A 27,272-nucleotide genomic window follows, 5' to 3' on the forward strand; every position below is an offset into this window, starting at 1 on the left:
CTTTAGATGTACGTCCATAGTGGCAGCCTATCCTAATTAAATTTTTCAGATTGTCGTGTATCCACATTGGAAAATGGTTTATTAACAACACAAATTTCTCGTTTGTTTTTCTTTCAAGATGAGCTTAGGTTAGATTTGGGGACTTAATCAACCACATTAGGGCCATACATTGGTAGATAGTACTTATTATCGAATATACCGCGAAGACGTGTTTGACACCTTTCACACTAGCTATTCTTTTTCGCCGGTTGTGTTTTTCATTGCAGTGATAGATTTGTTGTCCACACGACTACAATTACTTCCATGGTATACAAATGTTACCAGTGCATCTTTTGTAAGTTGTATTGATGGCTTCAAACGTTACACAACGGCAACGGCTCTTGCCGCTTACTAACGAGCAACGCTTGCAAATCATTGAATTTTATTACCAAAATCAGTGTTCGGTTCGAAATGTGTTCATTCACCGTTCAGCGATGAGGCTCATTTCTGGTTGAATGGCTACGTAAATAAGCAAAATTGCCGCATTTGGAGTGAAGAGCAACCAGAAGCCGTTCAAGAACTGCCCATGCATCCCGAAAAATGCACTGTTTGGTGTGGTTTGTACGCTGGTGGAATCATTGGACCGTATTTTTTCAAAGATGCTGTTGGACGCAACATTACGGTGAATGAACACATTTCGAACCGAACACTGATTTTGGTAATAAAATTCAATGATTAGTCATTTTTCATCCGATTTCGATGAAATTTGGCACAGTGAGTTCTGGTAGACCCCACCCATTTCTTTGAAGTGTGGTTCAGATCCGACTATACTTGGATATAGCTGTCCTATAGGCCGACCACCCGATCTCCCGATATAGGGTATTGAGGCCATAAAAGATTCATGTATTACCCGAATTCGATGAAATTTGTCACAGTGTGTTCTGGTATATATATATATATATATATATATATATATATATATATGTGAATTTCCTTTCCTTTCCCCGACGACTACCACAATATCTAAGAAGTTTGCTAGAAATCGGTTTAGGTTTAAATATAGCTCACAACAAGAATTTGGAGCGCACAACCAGCCGGTTACAGCTTTATTGCCAGAACTGTTTCTTTTTCGGTTTGACAATCAATATTTTTTCGCGATTTACAGTTTATAGATAATACACATTGAAATAAAAATCTTGCCGATTTCATTCGGTAAGACATTCTCTCGTTGCTTAGTCAATAATAATCACGAATGCTAATAATCACGAAAAAGTATTTTGAAGGCGAAAAGCGAATAGAGTACCGGCCTTTAGATGTACGTCCATAGTGGCAGCCTATCCTAATTAAATTTTTCAGATTGTCGTGTATCCACATTGGAAAATGGTTTATTAACAACACAAATTTCTCGTTTGTTTTTCTTTCAAGATGAGCTTAGGTTAGATTTGGGGACTTAATCAACCACATTAGGGCCATACATTGGTAGATAGTACTTATTATCGAATATACCGCGAAGACGTGTTTGACACCTTTCACACTAGCTATTCTTTTTCGCCGGTTGTGTTTTTCATTGCAGTGATAGATTTGTTGTCCACACGACTACAATTACTTCCATGGTATACAAATGTTACCAGTGCATCTTTTGTAAGTTGTATTGATGGCTTCAAACGTTACACAACGGCAACGGCTCTTGCCGCTTACTAACGAGCAACGCTTGCAAATCATTGAATTTTATTACCAAAATCAGTGTTCGGTTCGAAATGTGTTCATTCACCGTTCAGCGATGAGGCTCATTTCTGGTTGAATGGCTACGTAAATAAGCAAAATTGCCGCATTTGGAGTGAAGAGCAACCAGAAGCCGTTCAAGAACTGCCCATGCATCCCGAAAAATGCACTGTTTGGTGTGGTTTGTACGCTGGTGGAATCATTGGACCGTATTTTTTCAAAGATGCTGTTGGACGCAACGTTACGGTGAATGAACACATTTCGAACCGAACACTGATTTTGGTAATAATATTCAATGATTTGCAAGCGTTGCTCGTTAGTAAGTCTATTCATGATGAAATGTCAAAGCATACTGAGCATCTTTCTCTTTGACACCATGTCTGAAATCCCACGTGATCTGTCAAATACTAATGCATGAAAATCCTAACCTCAAAAAAATCACCCTTTATTATTAGTAGCTTTCGCAGCTGTTCTTCAAAATGAACATTGAAATTTCTTCTAGTTTTCACCGAGAACACCTACCATATCCATGCCAATTAGGCCCAAGCTAGCGACTCGGCCTGCTACATTAGGACTTCATGACACGATAAGGCGTTTGTCAGTTTAAACAGTCAAACAGTTTAAATTTGTACGTTTTTCATCCGCTGCAGAACGTTTCTGTGAAAATTGCTTTTTTCTTTTCCACAAGCATATATTTTTATTTGGATCTACGCGCGTGCTCTTTATATGCCTTTGGAAGTTCTTCGGCTGAAACATATTGCAAACAGCACGCGATTGGAATCAAACGCTACGAAAAACCAGCTTAACAACATCAAATGCTCCACGGCACAATTACTGTTATGCATCCTCCTTTGAACAGTGCACTGAAATGTGAAGCTGTATACATTAGGGTTGAACTTAATCCTCGCCCAGAGCATAAAAGCGAAACATTGTGGGGCTGTACTCTTATTTTTCATTGCCCAATAAAATTGAAGATTTAATATTCACTTTTAATTTGCGACATCTGTTCGCAGGTCAGTATCCCCTGTCCCTGGGATATTCAGTATATTAGTAGTATTCTCAGTTCAGTGTGCGTGCGAAACTTACTTACCAGCTAAATAATGTATTACGATTTTTTTATTTAGAACCCAGTTCATTAAAAGTTATTTCATTTGGGGTTATAGCGCATAGCCCTCTCTCTTGCCATGCACAATAACCCCCAATGAAGTAAGTCAAAATAAAAATGAAATACATAAGCCCCAACATAAAAATTAAATAAAATCCAAAAATTTTAAATAGTTTAAAAAAAAAAAATTAAGTTATGCCAAAAATTTGGGTCTTATTTTTTATTTGAGAAAAAAAACCAGGAAAACGAAAATAAACTCTTTGAAAGTAAGTGAAATAAACCCCCAAAAGCAGTAGTTAAAAAAATGTATACATGAATATCAGTTGGAAAAATTTGCAAGTCTAATATTGTTAAGCCACCGTAGTGCAGAGGTTAGCATGTCCGCCTATGACGCCTGGGTTGGAATCCTGGCGAGACAATCAGAAAGAATTTTTCAACTGTGGTTTTCCCCTCCTAATGCTGGCAACATTTGTGAGGTACTATGCCATGTAAAACTTCTCTCCAAAGAGATAGGAGGCCCCTTATCATTGAGCTTAAAACCTGAATCGGACTGCACTCATAGATATGTGAGAAGTTTGCCCCTGTTCCTTAGTGAAATGTTCATGGGCAAAATTTGCAATATTGTTAAGCAAACAAATTATCATTTTACTCACTTTAAACACAGAGTTTTACTAATATTAAAATATATGATTAGTTTTTGGTAATAACTTATTCGTACTTAAACATTTTATTTCAATTAAGCATAAAGTATTAAAGCAAAATATGTTACAAATATTTATTTTAAGAATCCCTAAACAATTTTCAGGAAACAGTTTTCCCAAAATCGCGGTTCGATTGTATATTCCTCTTCCTAACCAAATTTCACTTATGGATCCATAACACGCAAGTTTATGGAGCGAATTTTACTAATTTTTTTACATAGAGGTTTTTTGAATTTTTTTTTTTTGCTTAAAAACGCGTATGAAATTTCGTTGCAATCGGTACATATTTAGGCATACCTGACTCTTCCACCTATTGCTGTCAATGCATTTATATACTGATCGTATGGGCATTTATTGACAAATCTTTACAAAATTTGCCGCATGGAAGTATTTTTTACCTCGTATTATTCCCGATTTCGGTTGCTTTTATTTATTACTATTATTATTTTACGTATTAGACTTTATTCGTTATTTTGCATTAAATGCCTAATTTTAGAAATTAGGAGTGAAAGGAGTGAAATCACACACACACCATAGGCTTAAATGGGAGTTTTGCTCAAACAAAAACGCTTTCGGATCATACACAACTTTCAACGAACTGCTCTATCAAAAAGGATCTGTGCAAAGTTCCAAGTGGAAACCTTTCTCCCCTTTCATGACATGTTGATTTTATTCAAAAGAGGACGGACACATTTTCGAAGCTGTTAAATCAAAAGTGGCTATAACAGCCAAAACGCAAAAAAGTGCAAAAAATTTCTTTTGCTGTATGGTACAGGAGACCTCGCTGAAGATATTTAACTAAAATTTTGGATAACGTTCTGTGAACTAAGCGATTTAGGGCAAGTTTATCAAATTACTTAAAAACATCGAAGCAAAAAAAAGTTTTGGAAAGACATTTTTTAAAACTAAACCAAGTATTAATTCAAAAAGTTTTGTAAAAATTTTAGAGAACAAATGTAAACATTTTATTCATTTAAATTTGTGTATAGGGACGTAAAATTCCACGGATTTTTAAAGTTTTAATAAAACATGTGGGTAATTTTCATGTTTGAATTTTGTTGAACCAAATTTACCATCAATATATATCGTTCATATTTTGAAATAAGAAAGCCCAATATGTGCTTAATGCAATTTCATAAGCTAAATGTTGATATATGACATAACATCAAAAATTTCCAATTCTGACCATTTTTAATTAAAAGAAAAGTATGTTTAAACATGATTACGTTAATCTACATACAAATGAAGAATAACCAGTTGAAATCCTGGATAAATATTTTTGCAATTGGGATTTATCAATTTAATTTAATTTCCGTTATTTTATATTTAAAATTTTAACGTATTTCTTGTTTGGTTCGACAAACCAAACTAATCGGCCCGTCGCTGTTCTATGGGTCAAAGCACTTACAGTGACAGTCAAAGTATGTTCAAGTACACCACAAAAAGAGTTTGGCAATGTTGATGTGTTTGTTGTTCTTAACATTGATTAGTTTGTATCGGAATAGTGGAAAGTAAGGCTTTCTTCTCTCTTGGTGCGCTAAGGAGAGGACTTATTGAGCCCTGTTTCAAAACAAAAGCGAGCTCTACACCGTATTCAATAGTTTTTGGGTATGTAGAGCGCCTTAAACATTTTGGCAAAGGTGTTGATGAAGATACATGGCGTATCAGAAATCATGATCCACCAACCAGTCAATGTGTTATGAATAATAACACACACTTGGTCAACTTTTCATATGTTTTTTGTTATGCTATTCTTTATAGAAAGAAAGCATTGAATATGATCTCGAGCGGAAAGATTTTCAAAAAATCACAAAAATATCTTAAAATCAAAATAAAAGAGAGCAAACAGACAAAGTAAAAACGTAATATAAATATATATATAATATAATATACAGGGTGGCTGATGAATATTGCTACAATGATGAATATTGCTACATTTTTTTTTCGGTGTATGGAATACATTTTTCTTTTATTCATGTTAAATTAAATTATTAAATTAATTATTAAATTATTATTAATTAAATTAATTAATTAATTAATTAAATTAATTATTAAATTATTATTATTAAATAGAAAAAAAGTTATTACATTTTTTTTTGGTAGCGGCTTTCATCAGCCACCCTGTATATAATAAGAATGAAAAATATTATTTAGGTAAAAAATGTGTATTTGTCACATATTCTTGCATGAATTTATCACAAACAAATAAAAGCACGCTTAGTTCGGGCGAGGCGAATCTTATATACCCTCCGCCATGCATCACATTTGTCAAGTTTTTTGCACGAGCAAAATGTCTCGATATGATTAGTCCTAGTTCTTCAGGGTACACCCCAAAGCCCATCTGATCGTCTAGTCTGGAACAATCCGTATATAAGTCTTTATAACTTCTATTGCCAGGGATATTGTTGTTCCAATCGGTTCTATCAGGAACGCTGTACCACCACTTTTTATTTAATATCGGCTATTATATGAAGAGTAACACAGTGTCCGTAGCCGCCGCATAACCAAGCTTTCAGTCTGCAATCAGACTCACTTATAGCCTTTTTGTCTATATCGAAACGAATTTTTCGGGTAATTCCAGAGTTTGTTTAAACTGCAATACGAGCAAAAAGGGACGAATTTCGATATATGAACAGGTGCATCAAGGTCAAAAGAGCTAATAACTCATCAAAAATAAGTACTAAAACCCGCCTATATAGACGAATATAGTTCGAAATCGACAAACAGGCTATTAGACGTTTTCTTTCGTTTTGGAAGGAAAAGGAGAATGAGGTTGCCTTCTAGTTTCTGTCGTTTATCCATCGCGATCGCTTTAAAAGCCCAACAGTTTGCGAAGCCTTGTGTTTAATTATTGCCATTGAATAACGTCTTGCCTTTACTTTGTAGTGTACACTGCCTCTAACTAAGCTCCACCCTAGTGTACAGCTGTATTTCTAAAAAGGTTGTAAACTCTTTTCCTGTCTACGCTTTGTTGCTTTTGCAACTCGATCAAGCATTGGGTGCAAACAATGAATGCAAAAAACAGCCAGCAGGTAGTTTTGTAATCGCTCTGTTGCACTTATTCGGCTAAAAGTAATCGTGGAGTGCGATTTAACAAGTTCAGACCTCTTTCTTAAGTGACCGTGAAAGTTGGGCATGCATTGTCCTTAATTGGCTTCAAGACTCGCGCTAATTCACAATCTTAGGGACGACTAGCATAAACACAGAGTAGTGTTTGATATACCCAACACCGCGGTACCATTTATTTACGGTATTTGTAGTTGATCGGAATATCAAAACGAAAACATTATTCCCGAGGACATTTTTTTAGCTATATATTGAGTTCGTGTTTCATAATATTTTTTCGCGAAATGTCAATAAAATGATTATGTTATCATTAAAACATAGTTCGTAGCATTCTTGTAGTGGTTACTTTGATTTCATTGTCAAACCTGAAGCACTACTAACCTTTTAGACCGATACTATGTTCACTTAAGCCAACATTTGTCACTACGCCTATATGCTGTGGTGCGAAATTAAATTTTCTGCCAAATAATTAAAATCTACATTTCTAAACACTTTTTAACAGCCAATCGTGTAAGTGCGAATTTTTTTAACGACCAATAAGTTCAAATTTGCCAGCAAAAAATATTCCCTTACAGAACATTCTCAAAGTCTGTCGAAAAATCATCATTTTCATTCATGATCCCCTTTGAAAATTCATAAATTTCAGATTCAACCGGGGTTTTTATTAAGATGGTTAATTTTTAAAAACATTCTTATACGACACAAATTCTCGTGTTGTTGATATATGTTTTATATTCCCAGTTAGATGTTCAATCTCCAAGCAAAGAGCCAGCTGACCCAAAAATTTGGCAAAGGTCACGCCTTAAAATGTACTTACAACCAAGATAAATTCATTTACAGGTAGTGTACCGCAAACAGCTGAGTACAATTTTTTTTACCGCGGAGTACACAATCTATAAAAGAGTTTTCATAACTCGTATATCATATTTTTTATCAAAGAGGCGTTTTCGCAATGAATTCGATATAAGAACAACCTACCAACGTTTAGCCCTTGAAGCCTTCACATTTAAAAGGGTCCGAAGATGACCTTCCTTAACCCAGAGGTCGCAGTATGGTTGGTATTGTTGTATCTACTGGCTTTACTTTTCCATTGCATAGAAAAAAATTATTCGTATCGGAAGAGAAATAGAAATGAGATTTTTCATAAGGTTCGGTTGTGTATGCTTTATAGTTGAAAACTATAACAAATACAAACAACTAAAAATGGCATACTCAAAATCAGAGTTGCTGAAAACACTGCTTTTGATAGATTTTTTACTGTTCCTTCGTGTAAACGAATGTATCTTGGTAACAACAACAATAATATTTTTATAATATTTTTTCTAAGGGGAAAGAATGCAACAAAAATCCCTACAATAGTTTAGGTTGCCATAAAATGTTCACTTTTATAAAGGCCATTGAAATTATATACATTCGTTTTTAAAAAATTTTCTTAATCTTAGCTCTTAAACCTTCTGGTTAACAGCGAGTGGAGACCGTACAAAACGCTCCATCTAAACCCCATTTCAAAAAAATGTAAAAGTCGAATTACATACTCTATGTTCAACATTGTTGAACTATAAATTAATAACCCCTTCCATCTCTGAAAATAATGGATAGAAACTTGACATTATTCTTGGCTACTTTGTTTTCTTATCAGTCAGATTGTAATTGTAAATATGCCCTATTCGACCTCTTTTGTCAACGTCAGCCTAGCAGACAACATAGCACAAAGGAAGGTGCATATAAAATGCTCGTCTCAAAACATAACTTGTTTTGTCTTTTTATTTCACTCTTCCCCCTCAAGGTCGAAGGAAGTATTTCCCCACATTGGTCGTTGGGATTTGTAGTAGTTTTCTACCCTCTGAAATCTACGTGTCTTTGCACCCTCTGAAATCTACGTGTCTTTGTCCTGCTGCTTTCTCCCAGGTAAAATTTTCATTGACCAGAAAGTTCTCCCTCAACTTTCTTTATTCTAGTTTCATATATACGAATGAGCTGAAATTCAACAAGTTGGCATGTTTGAACTTGAAGGAAGTTATAACATGTGGTAGGTTAGGTTAGGTAAGAGTGTCAGTCCTTTACAGACTCACTTCGACAATTTTTAGGTCCATTGTGAAACCACAGTAGCGACAGACCAATCGAACCCACGACTCCTGCATTGGTAATCCAAGCACGCTACCAACTCGGCTACCGGGACTCCGCAGAACATGTGATAAGTTTGCCTTAATTAAATTACAATAAATTTATTACAATTTTTATTTAAATTAAGTGATTCTCAAAAGTTAATCAATTTTCCTGTTACAGACGAACGTCCCTATAATGAATGATGACGGGACCAGAAAATTACTTCATTATATAGAAACTTCATTATACGGAAATGATATTTTTCCCCACCTTTTTTTTATAAAAAAAAATAATAATGAGGCATATTAGATTGTGTTACACATTTCATTTGTTTTCCTAAACAAAACCTTCAAATGCCAAATAACAAAACAATTGTATACAAATTATATATTTTTTTTTCATCTTTATTTAAAATAATAAGGTATTTTAGTTTGGATAACACTCTTCCATTTGTCTTCGTCAACAAAACCTTCATATATATTTAGAGACATAAATATGTACATTACCTGGCACGTTACCCTTCATCTGCACAAAAGTTCTAAGAACATCAATCGATGAAAAAACGTGCTCCAATGTAGGTAAATTCTTACTGACATCTGCCAATTCTTAATCGGCTTGTTCTTCTTCATCGTTATCTGAATCTATGTATTTAAGCATCAAGGCATTAGGCATTGCTTCATTAATAATCAAGCATTGCTTCATCAATAATTAAGCATTGCTTCAACAATATCCCTAAAAAGCAGGTTGGAAGCCTTTCCGTTTACTGCTAAATTGCTTGTCTTGTAAATTTTTGCGAATTACAGCTTTGTTTTCGAAAATATTTGATAACATAGTAGACAGAATTCTAAACTGCTTAGCATCGTCTTTTTTTACTCCTTCTTCGACTTTATTGATAATTAATATTTTTCCAGAGAAATGCTACTGCGCTACGTCGTTATCGTTTCATTGAACACCACTAGCTGATACCAAAATTGTAATTGACATTTATCTTTTGTTTGTTTTGGTTTTTTTGTATTTGGGAATCACCTCATTATATGTAACTTTATTCTCGGTACATAGAAGTGTTAGTGTGCGTAACGAAAATTGAGGAGACAGAAACGCACATAAGTCAAATTTACACATGCAAAATTGCTTCATTGTATAGAAAACTTCACTGTATAGAAATTCATTATAAGGAGATCAGAACACAAGAAATTGGGAAGGAAAAAGTAGTGTTTTTTGAAATTTGTTCATTATAGAGAGCACTTCATTGTATGGAAGTTCACTATAGAGAAGTTTTACTGTATGTATAAAATCATTTCAGCGTTGTAGGAATTGATAGTTCCCAGGAATATTTAAGTAGAAGTACATACATATTGTGCACACTAGGATTTTGGACAAAATTGCAACAATGTGGTAATTTTTCTACCGATCCTCACGAAAATTAACGCATATCATTCTCTCACTCACGTCTGTTGGCATTTTTATTGAATTTGATCAAAATCGGTTGAGATTTCATATAATATATAGATTGGCTTGTTTACAATAATAAAGCCGTAATGTTTTGAAAATTTTGCACTTATTTACTCGATATTTTTTTCGTATTGTTTTATTATCCATCTGAAACCTCAGAGGAAGTCCATCAAAATCAGCTCTGAACTCGATATAGCGCCCATATAGTGCTATTGCACAATTTCCATTTAAAGGGTAGGTGTAGGGAGTTATGTATGTATACAGTTGGCACTTTGCATACTTTTTATAGTAAGAGACTAGCTTCTCCTACTATGTAATCCATTTAAGAAGTATTTCATATTAGGATTATGAAGATTAAATGTTTTTATTTTAACTTATTACGAATATGGATTAACGTTCTTCTTTGGATTTCATTTCTCTATTGCAGCATTTTCGTGAACAATGTATTGATGGTTCGGGTTTACCGCTTTTAACTGAAGACCATCTTGTCAATTCGTTGGGTATGAAGCTTGGACCCGCGCTAAAGCTACGATCGATGTTAGCGAAAAAGTTGGGTGGACCATGTCCTTGTGTTGCATGTGTCGCCCAAGCACAACAGTTACTAGCCCTTCAAACAGGTGCAGGATTAACACCTCCCATCGGCAGTAGCATGACATTAAATGCCTCTCCAACTACAAATTCTGCAGACAACAATGGCACTACCAATCAGCCAAACACAATATCAAATTCTATTAATACTTCCGATGCATCAATGATCAACAAAATCACAAACTGCAGTGTCGCTGATGGTCCAGCAATGACGACATCAACAACAACATCATTTAGTAGTCCGATTTCGAATATGAACATCGAAAGCAACGTTGGTCCCCCAATCAGCCCAGGCAATAGTAATTGCAACACCAATGTTGCCAGTTTTCCAACGCCAACAAACAGTAACATCAGCAGCAACCTGAACAGAAGCAGTTACAGTAGAAATGGCAAAAGTACAACCAGCAGTCGTGACGACAATGGTGGCGGTTCCTCGTCCAGCTAATATCCCAATACAGCATTACCGTCAGTGTTGTATCACCTTCCAATACCAGGCAATAACTCCCAACTCTACCAGTACCAACCTTGGCTCATATTTAGTTACAAGGAGCTGGTCTTCATATGAAAACGCAAATTATGTGCAAAAATTATTTTAAGATATGGCCAGACTTGATGCCCATCCCAGGCCAGGCTTGATGCCCAACTTGCATCCCAAGATTTCAAAACGAATAAATCAAAAACTTGTACAATTAAAAGTCGGTTGAACTTGCTCACGAAGTTAACTTATAATGCAACGGATACACATTTCTAGCCCACTATTTAAAGCCGCGTCTGAGAGGTGTACCGCCGAGCGTCACGACGTTTTAAATTGCTTAAATACTCTCAAATGTGGTCAACATTTAATAAGGGGATGCCACTGCAAAAAAATGTTTGAGGCTCCGGACTAGAACCTAGGCGTTCACCATCTTGTCCAACCAGAATAGACTGATTAAATGATATTTTATGGACATAGCATTTCGTATAGGGAGAGATTTATAGCCTGTTCTCCGTGTCGTCATTTGCTTTACACAGAAAAAAATAACTCGTAGAAAATTTGTATGTGAAACTATAAATTTTCAACGAATTTTAGCATTGAATCGAAGACATTCGTTGTTGAAGTACTTAAGTAAGTCTCAACAAGATACTTGACAGACAAAATGATTGAAATTTTGTTGACTCAACAAATTCTTTAGTTGAGGTAGTTGTAAAAATAGGCGTACCAGCATGTAGAGCACAAAACTCCCATGCCATTCATGACTTGCAAACACAGGGCGAGTCCCCCGGTCGGCCAAAAAAAAAATTTTTTTTCATTAGACTTATTTTTGAAAATTCGGCATAAAAAATAAGAATTTCGTATTCAAAACAAAATTTTAGAGTGGTTTTTTACCTTTTTTTTAATTGAATTAACTGTGCAGCAGTACTTATTCATTTATTTCATCATAAAGAAGATGATGACGGTAGGCTAAAGGATGTGTGCAAGACTACCAAACATGAGATCATGAGTTCTCAATACCTAAATTATTAAAATTGTTTTTTATGGGTAATAGTAGAGAATGACCGAGAGGTAAAACGACCGAGAGGTAAAACGACCGTTCGTGGTAAAACGAACCAGACAAAGCAGAGCGAACCCGAACAAAGAAAACAAAAACACCACCGCCCGAAGCAAAGCACATGCGTTGGCTGGTTAGATGGTTTTTTGCCTTGCTTATGGATATATTGTTGTTGTTGTTATATGTTGTCTTGCAAAAAGTGCCTTTCAACAACAAATTTGTACTTTGGGTCGTTGAGATTCAAAATAAATTGTTGCAGGAAAATTAATAACTTTCTTAGTTGTTTTTGCGACCAAAGTTGTTGTTTTTCAAAATTATTTTTATCTATGTATAAACGAAATAAAGCAAGCAGTTTATGTTGATTTTCGTCCAGAAAAAATCTATGGTTATATATCCGCCTACTTTATTATGGAACAGTTTTGCTCGGAATCAACTTAATTTTTTCATAGTGAATAGATAATAACACCGCCTTAAGCATCGAAACCAAATAGACTATTTAATGCAGCAACAAAACTATAAGCGAATTTTAAGGTGAAAATAAAAAATTGTCCAAAATTTGTTTTTCACTGTGCCCATAACATATAAATAAATAAAAAATATTCATTTTTGTCTATAGAAGAAAAATTTAACAAAATAATAGAAAACTAATTTCATAAGGCAGGCAAAAATTTGTTTGAATTTTCGGCCAGTTACGTATTGTTTCAATAGAAATATCGCACTGACGCACTCATACAAAAAAGTCCGTGGACAAAAGCAGACAATGCCAGCTGACTGTTAATAGTAAATCTTATTCACATAGGACTACGAGTTCCCTTATGCAAAATCGGTGCGGGTAGTGATGACATACCATCACTACCCGCACCGATAGGGCATGTGGGGAAAACTGATGAGACGTTGGAGCATTTCCTTTGTCATTGTCCGGCTTTCGCGGCTAACAGAAACCGGTACATAGGTGAGGACACGATACCAGACATGAACCAACTTAGGAGAGTGGTTTGGAAAACAATTAGGGATTTTGTAAGTAGCACGGAATTCCTAACTTAAGTTGTTTTCGAGGATACTTTTTAGTTTTTAGAGCGCACAACAATCCGATTACTGGCTTAGGTGTATGTCTATAGTGGCACGGGGCAGATTAATATCTGCTCCATCTTTCCAACCTAACCTTATAGTAAATCTTGCTGCTATCACAGCAGTAGTTCTGCCGTCATAGCAAAATGTTTGCAATTTAAAACCAGCAGGCAGCCTGCTAAAACGTGTGTTTGCTGCTTAATTTAAGAAGAGGTTGTTAGGGATACAGTAAAATAAAATAGATTAAACTGAATAAAATAAAATAATATAAAACAAAATTGAATAGAATAAAAATAAAACCAAATAAAATAAAATGAAACAAAATAAAAATAGCAAAACAAAATATTAAACATTAATTTAATTTCAAGTTTGAGCTCAATGATAAGGGGCCACCTTTTATAGCCGAGTCTGAACGGCGTGCCGCAGTCCGACACCACTTTGAGGAGAAGTTCTTACATGGCTACCATACCAAATGTCGCCAGGGGATAACCACCGCCAAAAATTTTCATGATGTTGTCGCCAGGATTCGAACCCAGGCTTTCAGCACCATAGGCGGACATGCTCACCTCTGCGCTACGGTGGCCTCCAGATGTAGCAGATGGAAATGTTTACTTAAACACCAGCCCTGTGTTTGCTAACTAGACGTCAACTTATACCTATAGTCGTGAACATAACACAATACTCAAATCGGCTAATAATTATGCCCTCCGGAAGCTCAATGTTAGATATTGAAAGTTGTAACAGAACATCAAATGCCAAATTTTAGCCAAATCGGTCGAACTATTAGAATATGGGCCGGTGACAGGACTTCGCATGTAGAATTTTAAGCGAATCGTTCAAAAATTGAGCCTTACGGAAGCATGTGAAGTCAAATGGGGCCGATTTGGACCATTTATGTAACCAACCTACACTAATAAGAAATATTTGTGTAAAATTGCAAATGCCTAGCTTTACTCCCTCGCTTTGCTTTCGACAGACAGACGTACAGATATGGCTAAAATTTACATTGTCATGATTATATACATATACTTTGTCTTAGATCAATATTTCGATGAATTACAAGCGGAAAGTTAGTATTCTCTTAACCTTTGCTTGAGGATATAAAAATTAAAAATGTCATAGCTATATCGCACTAGCTAACAATTACTATTTACTTAAGAGACATCGAACACAAATGCGTTGCAAATTCCTTTCATTGTGTTGCCATTACGTGAAGCTGTAATTGGGAAGCTTTTAATACGAGTCAAATTTACACGCAGTAACTATTTTTAATGGAGGCTGGCTCTTAACATTTATCAGTGCAGAGTTTGTATACGTTGTTCAACTCTTCCTTTTATCCGTTCTTGTTAAAAACATATAATATTTAAGTCCCCATTACTCGAGAAATCAAATCGCTGGATCAGTACATAGGGGGTCCTAGATACACTTATGGGTTGTCAGTGTGGGTGCAGAAAGAAAGAAGCAATTTCCAATTATAAAACGAGTTAACCCGATTGCTATCCCTAGCCACCTGCATTATATAAAAATATCTGCGCACAATTTCAATCGAATTAGAATACCACCAGATCAAGACGGTCAAAAATATATATTCTCCATTGACAAGAAGATCGATATCGATCGATGAACAGAATAGCATTCACCCATCCTATCATGTGGTGATGGGTGGGTATGCAAAGTACATGCGAGTATATTCCCACTTCACAAACTTTCGCAGTATTCCAAAATGTCAATTTGAAAAAATCTATCATCGGATCTAACTAAAATATTGGCAACACTGACGACTTCGTGAAAATGTGGAAACGTTTTTAGGTAAAGGCTGGTACTAGGTTTTATTTTTGTTTGCGATAAAAATCCGAATTTAATTTTTTCGGTGGTTTGACAAGGTTACCACATTTGATTTTTTTTTTGGGTTCTTTGGCCAAAATGTTGTCATTTACATATACAAATTAATATGGCACCAACCAAGATATATTCATTTATAAGTAGTGGCAGTTGCCCAACAACAAAATATTGAGTGCACTATCTGTCAAAATCAATGATTAGTGTAACTCTGATTTTGTCTATGTAACTAGTAACGCGCCACTTTTCCTTGCTTGTGTGTGTTGTGGTTCTTAACTATAATACACACACACAACCAAAATTCGTTGACACATAGTGCACTTCGCGAGAAAAAATTGTACTCAGCTGTTTACGACACACTAGCTGATAGTTATGTCATGGCACCAACCATTTATCAGCTGCTTGCATGAATGAGTACACACAAATGTGAGTGTGCGCATCTTACTGAAATTCGTGCATGTATTTTCAACCATTCGAAATTAATAAATTATGAAACACTAAACTATTGAAAAGAAGAAACGAATGCAGCTTTTATTTGTAAAAATAATTTGATTTTGTAGTATTTTCACTAGTAAAAGTGAAATAACCACAAAAGCCTTTGCCAGCATCCTCCACTTGTTGTTGTTGTTGTAGCAGTGTTTTTGTACACTGAGGCGGCAGCCCTTGCCGATGAAGGATTTCATCAGATCAATCCGGTACGTACAACCGGCTGCCTTGAAATTGATCTTCCACTTGTATCAACATATTGTTGTTGCAAGACTAAAAGCACAACACGTTCTTTCACATTTACAAGTATATTTAGTTATATTTATGCATCCACAAATTTTAAAGTTTTTCCATCCCGAGTAAGTATATGTGAGCAAGAATCATCAACACGAACAAACACTTAGTTTGGCGATCGCGTTTATTTTACATAAGAAAATGACTTCTTGTGCAGCGACTGTGCTCTTTTTAGTCGTCATGAAATGTAAATTTTCCCTAGAAACGAACACTTTTCATCAATATTGTCTCATTTTTTTTATATATGGAGTTTCACCCCGAAAACCGAATATAGTCCAACCTTAAAAGAGAAAAGTTAAGACGCATTCCTATGCTACAAAGTTCTGGTCCATGGTACAAGTAACGGAATTTGTTAGCCGATACCCTGTAGCTAAAACAGGGGAAGCAAATATGACAGCTTTTTTAGATAAAAATGTCTCCCCGTTATTTTCACTAACAAAATCTTCTGTTTTTACTTCTTATCTGCAAAAGAACCAAATTACTGCCGAACCGCTGAAAAAATTTGCTATAATAGCAAACAAAATTCTATTGAATTCAGACAGTATAATCAATGCATATAACAAAACTGACGTGTTTTCCAGGGTAATAAGTAAATATGACACCTTAGTACTGGCCAAGGATTTTGAGATTAATACAAGATGATCACGTTGCTTCTTTTCCTGTAGGTGTCCGAGTTCAAATGAATCTTAAAACATTTTTTGTACATAGGCGGCTGTGGTGCAATGTGTAAAGTCGTTTGTAAACATTCAATGGAATGGATGGAATACAGGTTCGATACTCAGCAGCACACAAAAGTTTGTTGCAATCCTTTACAAAACTGTGCACTAGACGTTCTCAAAATGTGAACGAGTGTGGACGTTTTATTCACAAATTTTGTTGGTTTATGAGCATTTATGGTTGAACTGATAACATCTGATTCACTCACTTTAATGAACGAATGTGGGTGGTCACCGACGTGCTTGATTTTTTCTATGAGTGTAGAAAGAACAAGCGACAAAAGCCGATGGGCTTGAAAAAAATGCGCACATGTATTAGGGGACCCAGCACTGCTTAAGAATGAAGTTCGATGAAGGACACATGACTACACCTAAATGCTGAATGACAATGAATTACCATGGTTTCTAAATTTGAATCATGTGATTGTTGCGTATGGTAGACTTCAAACGCTCTGGCTGAATATGGATATGTATTTTAATCATACCCGAGTAGACACTCCTACTTGAGTGAATTGAGATTTATTATGTCCAAAGTGTACATTTCTGATATAGAATTAAGATTATTTAGATTAGCAAAAACCAACTATCGCAAAACATCTGAAAACCATTCATTGAAACATCTTGATTCAGCATCAACTGTAGAAAAGTTTAAAGTGAAAACAGCATACACATTTGGTTATGTCAGTTAATTAAAGGAATCCCAAATATAATTCGTAGATTGATTCAATGTAAGCACATTCTGCTTCTTTATTTTTTTGAACAAAATGTCTAGCTAGATCAACCGAATGTATAATATTAAATTAAAAGTGAAAACTTGTAATGCTGTTTTGTAAATGCCAAAATCGTTGGTGAAAGAAATTATAGATTTTTTTTTTAATTTTATACGCAATCGGACTTTTGACTAATAAGATAACAGCTATACAGCTGAATAAATTAAGTCTTCTGTAAAATGAGTTATATGCAATTTTTGCAATTCAATAAACACACATTTGTAGTCAATTTAAGAATGTAAGTTGTTTGTTACTATCGTTATCATCTTTATTAGATCCTTCATTACTGCAAATACTACTGCTAAATACTATTAATCTAATCGAACATTATTAACGTGTTAAAATGATTACTTTCATATATTGACATTTTAAAAGTTATTTTTTAATACAACACTTTACTTACAATTTTAAACGCAAGTGTACTTAAGATTTTTACATACATGAATACAAATATTTTTTATCCAGTGGGCATGCGTAACATATGCGCCCATTCGTACAGATAAGAATACGCATACAAATACATATAAGCATATTAGAACTATTCTCTAGATTTCAATCAAATAAATAAAATTACATTGTAATTATCTAACAACTAGTCATAAAAATAAATTGTTTTATTTCAAGAGTCATCAATTGAATTTGGTTTTGCAAAATTTTGGTAAACTAGTGGTGCGTGGGAAACTACACTGGTCAACACGACTTTTGTTCCCTCTTGACCCCTTTAAATAACCAATGGCCACAACGTTCCCCCGCCGATCGATCCCGTGGACCGGAACGATCTTGCTCACCTATGAAGCGTTACGAGGATCGCTCCACTGAAAGTAAAATCGGTTGTCATGATAACGAACAGTGTTAGTTAATACAATGAATTTACGTTAATATAATGAAAATTTTCGTTAGTATAAAGAATTCATGACCATCGACGTTGTTTTTCTGAATTTCGTCAATTGTATCATATCGTCAATCGTATGTATCAACGAATTCCTGTTCATAAATATTACGAAATTTTTATTTTCCACATTTTAATGAAAAAAAAAAACTGTTAAATTCATAACTATAGTCATAAAACACTCGTGCGTGTTCCACTCAATAACTATTTAAAATTTTTGGGTAGATTTGACCACGGAAATCGAGGTTTTAAAATACCATACAAAATGAAAAATGTTCTTTAATTTAACGACCAACTAACAATGAATAATAACGAATTGCAATCATTCAAACAACAACCCCGTTCATTAACCGAACGATTGACTTCGACAAGTGGGGAAACATGAAAAAAGCGCTAAAAATATGAATGTGGACATTGCATGGGAAAGTATGAATAAAAAATATTAACGTATCGACTACGTTGTCTTTTGAATGCAAACACGGTGGTACACGCAAACCGGGAAGACCAAAAGCCGGATGGAAAGATCAAATGGTGGGAGACACATCGAAATTCGGTGTCAGAGATTTTAGAATGAGCATAGGAGATCGAGGCGCTTGGAACGCTATTTTACGTTTGGCTAGTGAAACAAATGTTCTGTCATAGCCAACGAAATAAAAAATAAAAATACGTTGATATATCAGCCAAGTTTGTTAAAAGAATGATTTTTCTATTTAGAAGGAATGATTGTGTTTGTAACGAAAAATCATTCCATTGACGTTTTAATAATGAACATTAAAATTTATATACCTGTTGGTTATGGGCTTGCCAGATGGACGGAAAAAATGTCGCAAAATACCAACTTTTGAATCGTACTCAGTAGAGCTGGCAAACTACCGATATTCGCTACATTCGATATTTCTAATAACTAATACCGATACCTATATTTAAAACGAAAATAAGAAATAAAAATTAAGAGATCGGTTTTAAAGCAGCAATTTTCAATGTATAGACCTATTAAAACCAAATTTAATAAAGTCAGTTGGAAATCCTGAGATAAATCATTGTACAAAATTTTAGCCCAATCAGATGAACATCGCGCTCTCTATAGGCTTAAGAAGTAAAGGGTGGAGATTTAATAACGCAGCTATATAATGTTATGGACCAATTCGAACGATGCTTGAAATACACAACAAGATGGACGATTGAAAACATAATTATTGGTATACATTCAGGATCGGATCGCTAATTTTTTGTTCAATTTTCAAATAGTTGAACTTTGACGATAGTATCGTTAGGAAAATTATCAATCGATATTCGGCCAAAACTAAAATATCGATAGTACCATCAATATTTTGCCAGCTCTACTACTCAGAAATGTCAGTGTTGATGGGATTGCATACCTTTCAATTCCATATCAAATACACATAATACTGCGTATTTTCCTTGGTGCATTAAAATATATGTACAAGTGTAGTCGTTCAGATTCATCTGCCCCAGTGCACTCTGCTTATAATAAGAAAATATGACAAAATAGTACTCGTTTCCACCAGAACTTCAAAGAATCTGACATGCTTTAAGGCGACTACGGTAGTCTTCGAGCTGTTTATGAAACTTTACCTAGAGGTCTGCTTAGCAACAAGACACGTCGTATTTCTTCAAAATGCGGCGAAGCAAATCACTTAAATTATTCAAACTGATCTTTTTTATGATTTCTCGAATATATTCCAGGCTCGAAATCATTTAAATTCAATTCATTCTATTCAAAACTAGCATGGCAAAGATCTTGCTATTTCGGTAAAGAGTTCGGCAACTGTTTTAAATGCACTTTGACTGGCATTGTGCATTGCGATTTCTGATATGCCATGTATCTTCATCAACACCTTTGTCAAATTGAATAAGTTGCTGTACATACCCAACACCTATTGAAGAAGGTGTAGATCACGCTTTAATCTTTTATATTTTCTATAACTATAAGTAATGCCTATTGCGAAAAAATGTTCAGTACTTCAAGTAATGTATAATAATATGAATTGTAATGGGTTCTACACATTTCTGGCAACTGATGAGGGGAGAATACAGGGTGGATAAAATTGAGTGCAATCCATTCATACGACCATATCATAGTTTTTTTTTTGTAAATATTTTTTTTAATGATTCAAGAGATAAAAAAGTATTATCTTTCTTTCTTCTTTAATTGGCTATGACAGAATATTTCTTCCACTAGCCGAACGTAGAATAGCGTTCTATGTGCCTCGATCTTCTGCGCTCATTCTAAAATCTCTGACACCAAGTTTCGAGGAGTCTCCCACAACTTGATCTTTCCATCGGGCTTTTGGTCTTCCCCGTTTGCGTGTACCACCGTGTTTGCCTTTAAAAGACTTCTTTGCTGAAGCTTCTTCATCCATTCTGACAACATGACCTAGCCAACGCAGCCGTTGTATTTTGATGCGTGTAACTATGCTATCGTCGTCATACAGCTCATACAGCTTGTGATTCATACGTCGCCGATATTCTCCGCTAACGCAAACTGGTCCATATATTTTACGAAGAATCTTTCTCTCAAATACTCAAAGCACTGCCTCATCTGCTTTCACAAGTACCCATGCTTCACAACCATATAAAAGGACAAGTAGTATCAGTGTCTTGTAAAGTGTAGTCTTCGTCTGTCGAGAGGTGGCCTTGTTTTTAAACTGCTTACTTAGTCCAAAGTAGCATCTGTTTGCCAGTATTATTCTTCGCGTTATCTCAAAACTGGTGTCATTCGTTTCGGTTACGGCGGTGCCGAGGTAGATAAAGTTACCATGTCCTTTATTTGCTCGGTTGTGCAAGGCTTTTTGTGAGTGGAGACCATCCATTTCGTCTTATATCCATTTACTGCCAGACCCATTTTCACTGACTCTCTTTCGATTCTTTCAAGGCTGCAGTTACTACTTCCGGTGACCGACCTATGATATCGATATCGTCGGCATAGGCGAGTAGCATGTGCTCTCTTGTGATTAGTGTGCCATATCTATTCACTTCTGCATCTCGTATAATCTTCTCCAGCAGGATATTAAAGAGATCACACGATAGGCTGTCTCCTTGTCTGAAACCTCGTTTGGTATTAAATGGTTCGGAGAGATTCTTTCCTATTCTTACTGAGGAACGCGTATCAGCAAGTGTCATCCTGCAGAGTCTTATTAATTCTTCAGGGATACCAAACTCAGACATGGCTTGAAATACCTTTGAACGTAAAGGAGTATCGAAGGCGGCTTTGTAGTCAATAAAGAGATGGTAGGTGTTGATTTGTCCTTCTCGGGTCTTTTCCAGGATTTGGCGCAGTGTGAATATCTGGTCTAGGGTGGATTTACCTGGTCTAAAGCCGCATTGATAGGGCCCAATTATCTCATTGACTTTAGGTTTCAATCTTTCGCACAGTACGCTCGAGAGTATCTTATATGCGATGGGGAGGAGACTTATTCCTCTGTAGTTGGCACATTCCGTCTTGTCTCCTTTCTTATGTACGGGACATAGTATGCTGAGGTTCCAATCATCGGGTATGCGTTCTTCTAGCCAGATTGCGCAGATAAGCTGATGCATACGCCTTATCAGCGTGTCACCTCCGGTCTTAAATAGCTCAGCGGGTAACCCGTCGGCTCCTGCTGCCTTGTTGTTCTTTAGTCGGGTTACTGCTACTTGGACCTCATTCTGACTAGGAGGTAAACATTCTTTACCATCATCAGGGATTGGTTCTGCGGTATCCTCTTCGCCGCCAACATCGGACACTATCAGTTGGGTAAAATGTTCTTTCCATATCCTCAGCATGTTGTCTGTGTCAGTTACCAGATTTCCTTCTTTGTCTCTGCAGGAGGATGTGCCTGCACCAAAGCCATCGGTTTGGTGTTTAATTCTTTGGTAGAATTTCCGGACTGCATTCTGACTCCTGTACATCTCAATTCGCTCGCACTCACGTCTTTCCATTTATTTTTTCTTTCTGCGGAATAGACGTTTCTCCTCTCTCCTTTTCTCCCGATACCTCTCCTTCTTTTGGCGCGTTGCTACTGATTCCAGGGTTGCTCTATATGCTGCATTCTTGGCTTCAGTAGCATCTCGACACTCTTGGTCGTACCATGGGTTTTTTGGAGGAGGCTTCCGGTACCCAAGGACGGATTTCGCGGCATTTTCCATGGAGTGGGCAATTGTTTGCCACTGCGCCATTATATCATCGGAACAAGGAGTGCTTTCATCAAGCAGTTGGGTCAGTCGAGTGGAGTATGCCGCTGCCATTTGTTGTGTCTGTAGCTTTTCAATCTCCAGCTTCCGTGCAGTGTCAGATCGTACTTTCCTCGTCATGTTCAAACGGGTGCGAACCTTTGCTGCAACAAGGTAATGATCCGAACCTATATTCGCTCCACGGATCGATCGTACATCTAACACGTTGGGTGAATGCCTTCCATCTATCACAACGTGATCAATTTGAGCAGGTCGTGAGCAGGTCGTTGCTCCGAAAATGATCGTGTATACTTTACCGGTCCCACGTACAAGAATTTAAGTCTACGAACTAATTTTCTATCTGAAGTAATGGATGTGCAGCTATGACCGCCAATGGTTAAAAATTTGTTTTTTTTTTTCGGAGAATCCCGACCGTCAGTATGGGTTTCCCGACTTCGAGCTTTGGGGACCTGACAAGCCTAGTTGGTTTCCGCAGGTGTTGTTGTGGTTGATGTTATTTTTGAGTCGTTTGCTTCTGCAAGGACAGGGGAAAGAGAAAACACTCATTATGCTTTTGCTTATTTTTTCTGATATATAATTTCGCATTGTGTGTGTACTTCCCTAACCTATGATTTTGATCAGTGATCATCAATACAATGATCCGTGATCATTAATACAATGATTGATGATCATCAATACTATGATCTATGATCATCAATACTATGATCTATGATCATCAGTACAACGATTACATTTCGTAAATTGAGTGTACATTCCATATGCACATGCAAAAATATGGCTACAAATATAAAAACTTTTGAGGCAATAATTATACCCTCCACCATAGGATGGGGGCATACTAAGTCATTCCGTTTGTAACACCACCTCGAAATATTGATATGGGACCCTATAAAGTTTATACAGTGCAATCGCGAAAAAATTGACACCTTAATAAGTGAACACCCCAAAATATGAACATTCTTTTACTTCCATTGAATACTCCTAAATATGAACTCAGTGCAAAAGCTTTAAAATGTTAACAGTTGTTTTTTTTTTTTTTTTAACGGATTTTATTTACCTACACAGTGTTGAAATCCAAATCAACAGGTAGCTGTTATTATTTGGGGACTCCCCAATTACATTCACCTCTCAACCAAATTTTCTTACATACATATTGGTTTTGTAAAATATAAATTTGAAGTGAAAAGTTGTTAAATATGCACACAAAAACGAAATTTTAGAACATTTAGAAAACAGTGCAAGTGCTACAAATTTAGGGAATAAATTATTATTAAATGTTTTAACGATACGCTTATTGTAATACCCAAAATGAAGCATACCGTTTTTTGAAAATGAGATACAAAAAGATTGCTGTTAGCTGACTTATGTTCAAAAAAAGGCGAAAGGCCTTCGTAGACAGTGAGAGAAAATTAAAGAAAAAAAAAACTAGTAAAAAATATGCAGCGTGAAAACGGCATATTGAAACTTGAAATAGTTAGAGCTGAGATGTTAACGAGATCGTTTCAAGGCCCTAGGTTGTCCGGGTGCCTTTTGACAGTCCTCTAAAGTTGGTCACCTCGGTACAGATTATTTTTTGCCCCCTGCTACTATGGACGAAAACCTAAGCCTAACCCGGCATGGGAAAACTATGAGCATCACACAGGCTGGAACTTTGAGTTCCAATCTATATGATGTTCTTCGTTATCAGAAGAATCTTTGCTAAGAACTACGGAGTAGCTGCAACTGCAGTCCCGGACAATCAGCAGTATCGAGTGGAGAGTCTCAGTGAGAAGCCGAATGGCACCGGCTCTTACCTAAATACTGATTGCTATGATGCTCGATATGACAAGGCAAGTTATTAGTGCCTTTAAAAAACCAATGGTCATCATGTTTCCGCGGCGATCGGTCGAATAGACCGGAACGAGCAAATGTGCCTACAACAACAACAACCTAAGCAAGTAATCGGCTTAAGTGCGCTTTAAATACTAAAAAGTAACCCCGAAAAAATCAAAGTTGGGAATTGCGTGCTACTTACAAAAACCTTAATTGTTTTACATTGTGTCCCCACCTAAGTGCCGTATCTGTTAGACGCGAAAGCCGGGCATGACATAGGAAATGTTCCAACGTCTCATCATCTTTCCCGTATGTCCTATACATGCTATCACTTGCCGCACTGATTTTACAAAAAAGAGCTCGTAGTCCTATGTGTTCCGTTATGACACCGAAAGCTATTCTGGCCTCTTTCTAACTTCCTTTCAGTAAAAGTCTCGTCTTTTCACGATCTGGATCTCCCCATAGGATTTTCTCCGTTCAACCGACCGTTTCGCTGTTCCACAGGGTTATATGCGCATTCGTCGCCCACGCCCTTAACTCGGACTGCGTCGACCCGAAAGGTTAACCCGAAACCAAGCCTATTGAGGGCAGTCCTCTGGCCATCACTGCCAAATCGTCCGCTTTCTCATTCCTAGTTACTTTGCTATGGTCTTTCTCTCTCTTTAGGCAAACAAAGGATAAAAGAATATTGAATATTGGAGACCATAGTAGAATTCATTGTGTAAAATTTCAGCCACATCTAGTTAGAATTGCGCACTTAAAGGGCTGAAGAAGTAAAATAGGGAGATCGGTTTAAAGGGGAGCTATATTAGGCTATAAACCGACTCATGCCATATTCGACACGTATATTAGCCAAATCGGATAATACTTGCGCCTTTTAGAGGCTCAAGAAGTCAAGATCCCAAATCGGCAGCTATATCAGGTTATGGACTGATTTGAACTATTCTTAGCACAGTTGTTGAACGTCATAACAAAACAGCTAAATCGGATAATAATTGCGCCCTCTATTGGCTCAAGAAGTCAAGACCCCCGATCGGTTTATATGGCAGCTATATCAGGTTATGGTTCGATTTGAACCAGTGGTTGGAAGTCGTTACAAAACACGTCCTGCAAAATATCAGCCACATCGGATAGGAATTGCTCCCTGTAGAGGCTCAAGAAGTCAAGACCCCAGTTCTGTTTATATGGCAGCTTTATCAGGTTGTGTATCGATTTGAACTATTCTTAGCACAGTTTTTGAAAGTCATAACAAAACACCTCATGCAAAATTTCAGCCAAATCGAATAGGAATTGCGCACTCCAGACGCTCAAGAAGTCAAGACCCCAGTTAGGTTTATATGATAACTATATCAGATTATGAACCGATTTCAAACATACTCAGCACAGTTGTTGGAAGTCATAATATTTGTGCAAAATTTCAAGCGGCTAGCTTTACTCCTTCGAAAGTTAGCGTGCTTTCGACAGACAGACGGACGGACAGAATGACGAAATTAGTATACCTCCATCCTATGGTGCAGAATATAATAAAGAAACGAATTGCTAGCTGCGCGTATGTAATCTGCTGGTTGTTGGCCCATTCCTGTACAATGGATTACTTCAACGCATCCATATGGGCATATATTTTAGTCATTACCTTGCTCTCAAAAGTGGCCCAAATAGAAAAGTCCGTCGGATTGGCATCTGGAGAATTGAACAGGAATAATAAATTGCATTTAATATGACTGATTTGAGCTACACTTCAAAGGACGTAGTACGAACAAAGAAGCAATATCTTCCTTCTTGACCAATTCCAGTGCTGCACCTGGCTAGATCTCGCCAATCTTCTTTAGGGCGCAACGATACATCTCAATTGAGCGTTGATCCCTGAAGGCAATAAGTTTATATCGGCCCCGATACCAACCTGCATCGTCGAATACTGAGGGAGGCCCAGGTAATTCCGCAAGGACATCGGAGTATACAGATGACAGACCATTGACTATCCCACTCCAATTGTTCCCAGGTATTCAGCCGTATACTTCATCCTTGTCGACAACTACCATCACCAAGCTGTCCTTAGCGACATTGCAAAGGTCCTTGGACCCATATTACTATTGTTCGCCTTAGTTCTTTTGGTCATGAGATGTTCCCAGGTAACCGCAGCCTTTTGGCTGACTGTGGTGCCGTTTACGAATCTAGCCGTGTAGCCTTTGGTGTAGGACGTTCAGCGAATCTTCAAGCCCAATTAAAGAAGTCTCTCTTCTTATCGGTAAGAGTCTTACGACCATACACACCAAGCTTCCCAATAAACCTGAGAGCGATGCTCCTCTTATTATTACAACATCTTAAAGAGCGTATTGGTTTTCCAGAGAAGGCCGATGGCTTTGGTATATTATAGGCACGCGAAGATAAAATAGGTTCAGCCTTGTCTTCAAGACTCGAAACTGGGTGTCTTCGTTAAAAGCCCCTGTTGACCAGTCATCTGTCGGCTAGTGGGCCCTGGCGCAACCGCTCCACCAATCGAGGTCTCAGTAGCAGACAAAATGCTACGTCCTGATACCACCCCCACAGCTGTTGGGTCTCTACTCCACTGGAAACTGACGCAGATCGTCAATCACCTAATGGATGACACTATTGCAGCTATCCTTGAGTGACTTAAAAAATTCTCCGAAAATAACTACCCATTACGGGATACAGAACATTCTTGCGGAGCAAAATAAAAATACATCCGCTCCACTCAAATGTTCAAAATAAGGTTCACAAACACATAATAAGAGTAAAATAGCTATTGAACGTTTTCGAATTTTTTGATGAATATTTTGGTTAAATTATTGGTGCTATTTATAAGGATTTTTGTAAAGGCTTGCGAATTTTAAACCGTCTTATGGACAGAAAAGCCAATCTATAAAAGGAATTCCCTTAACGTATTCCTTTCTTTGCCCAATGAGGATTCCACAATACATCGCTCACTCTCTTTAACTTG

The 27,272-nt window shown here is 36.6% G+C and overlaps 1 protein-coding gene across 1 annotated transcript in view; it reads left to right on the plus strand.

The window, feature by feature from the left end:
- LOC106095553 (myosin-G heavy chain) overlaps nt 1-18,023 on the plus strand; it is a 236,661-nt gene extending 218,638 nt beyond the window's left edge. Inside the window, exon 6 of the mRNA XM_059364214.1 lies at nt 10,559-18,023. Within this exon, the coding sequence (XP_059220197.1) occupies nt 10,559-11,164 (606 nt within the window). The 3' untranslated portion in view covers nt 11,165-18,023. The remainder of the gene's footprint in view (nt 1-10,558) is intronic.
- Nucleotides 18,024-27,272: the final 9,249 nt, after the last annotated feature.

This window comes from Stomoxys calcitrans, chromosome 3 (assembly GCF_963082655.1).
Source record: "Stomoxys calcitrans chromosome 3, idStoCalc2.1, whole genome shotgun sequence".
NCBI lineage: Eukaryota > Metazoa > Arthropoda > Insecta > Diptera > Muscidae > Stomoxys > Stomoxys calcitrans.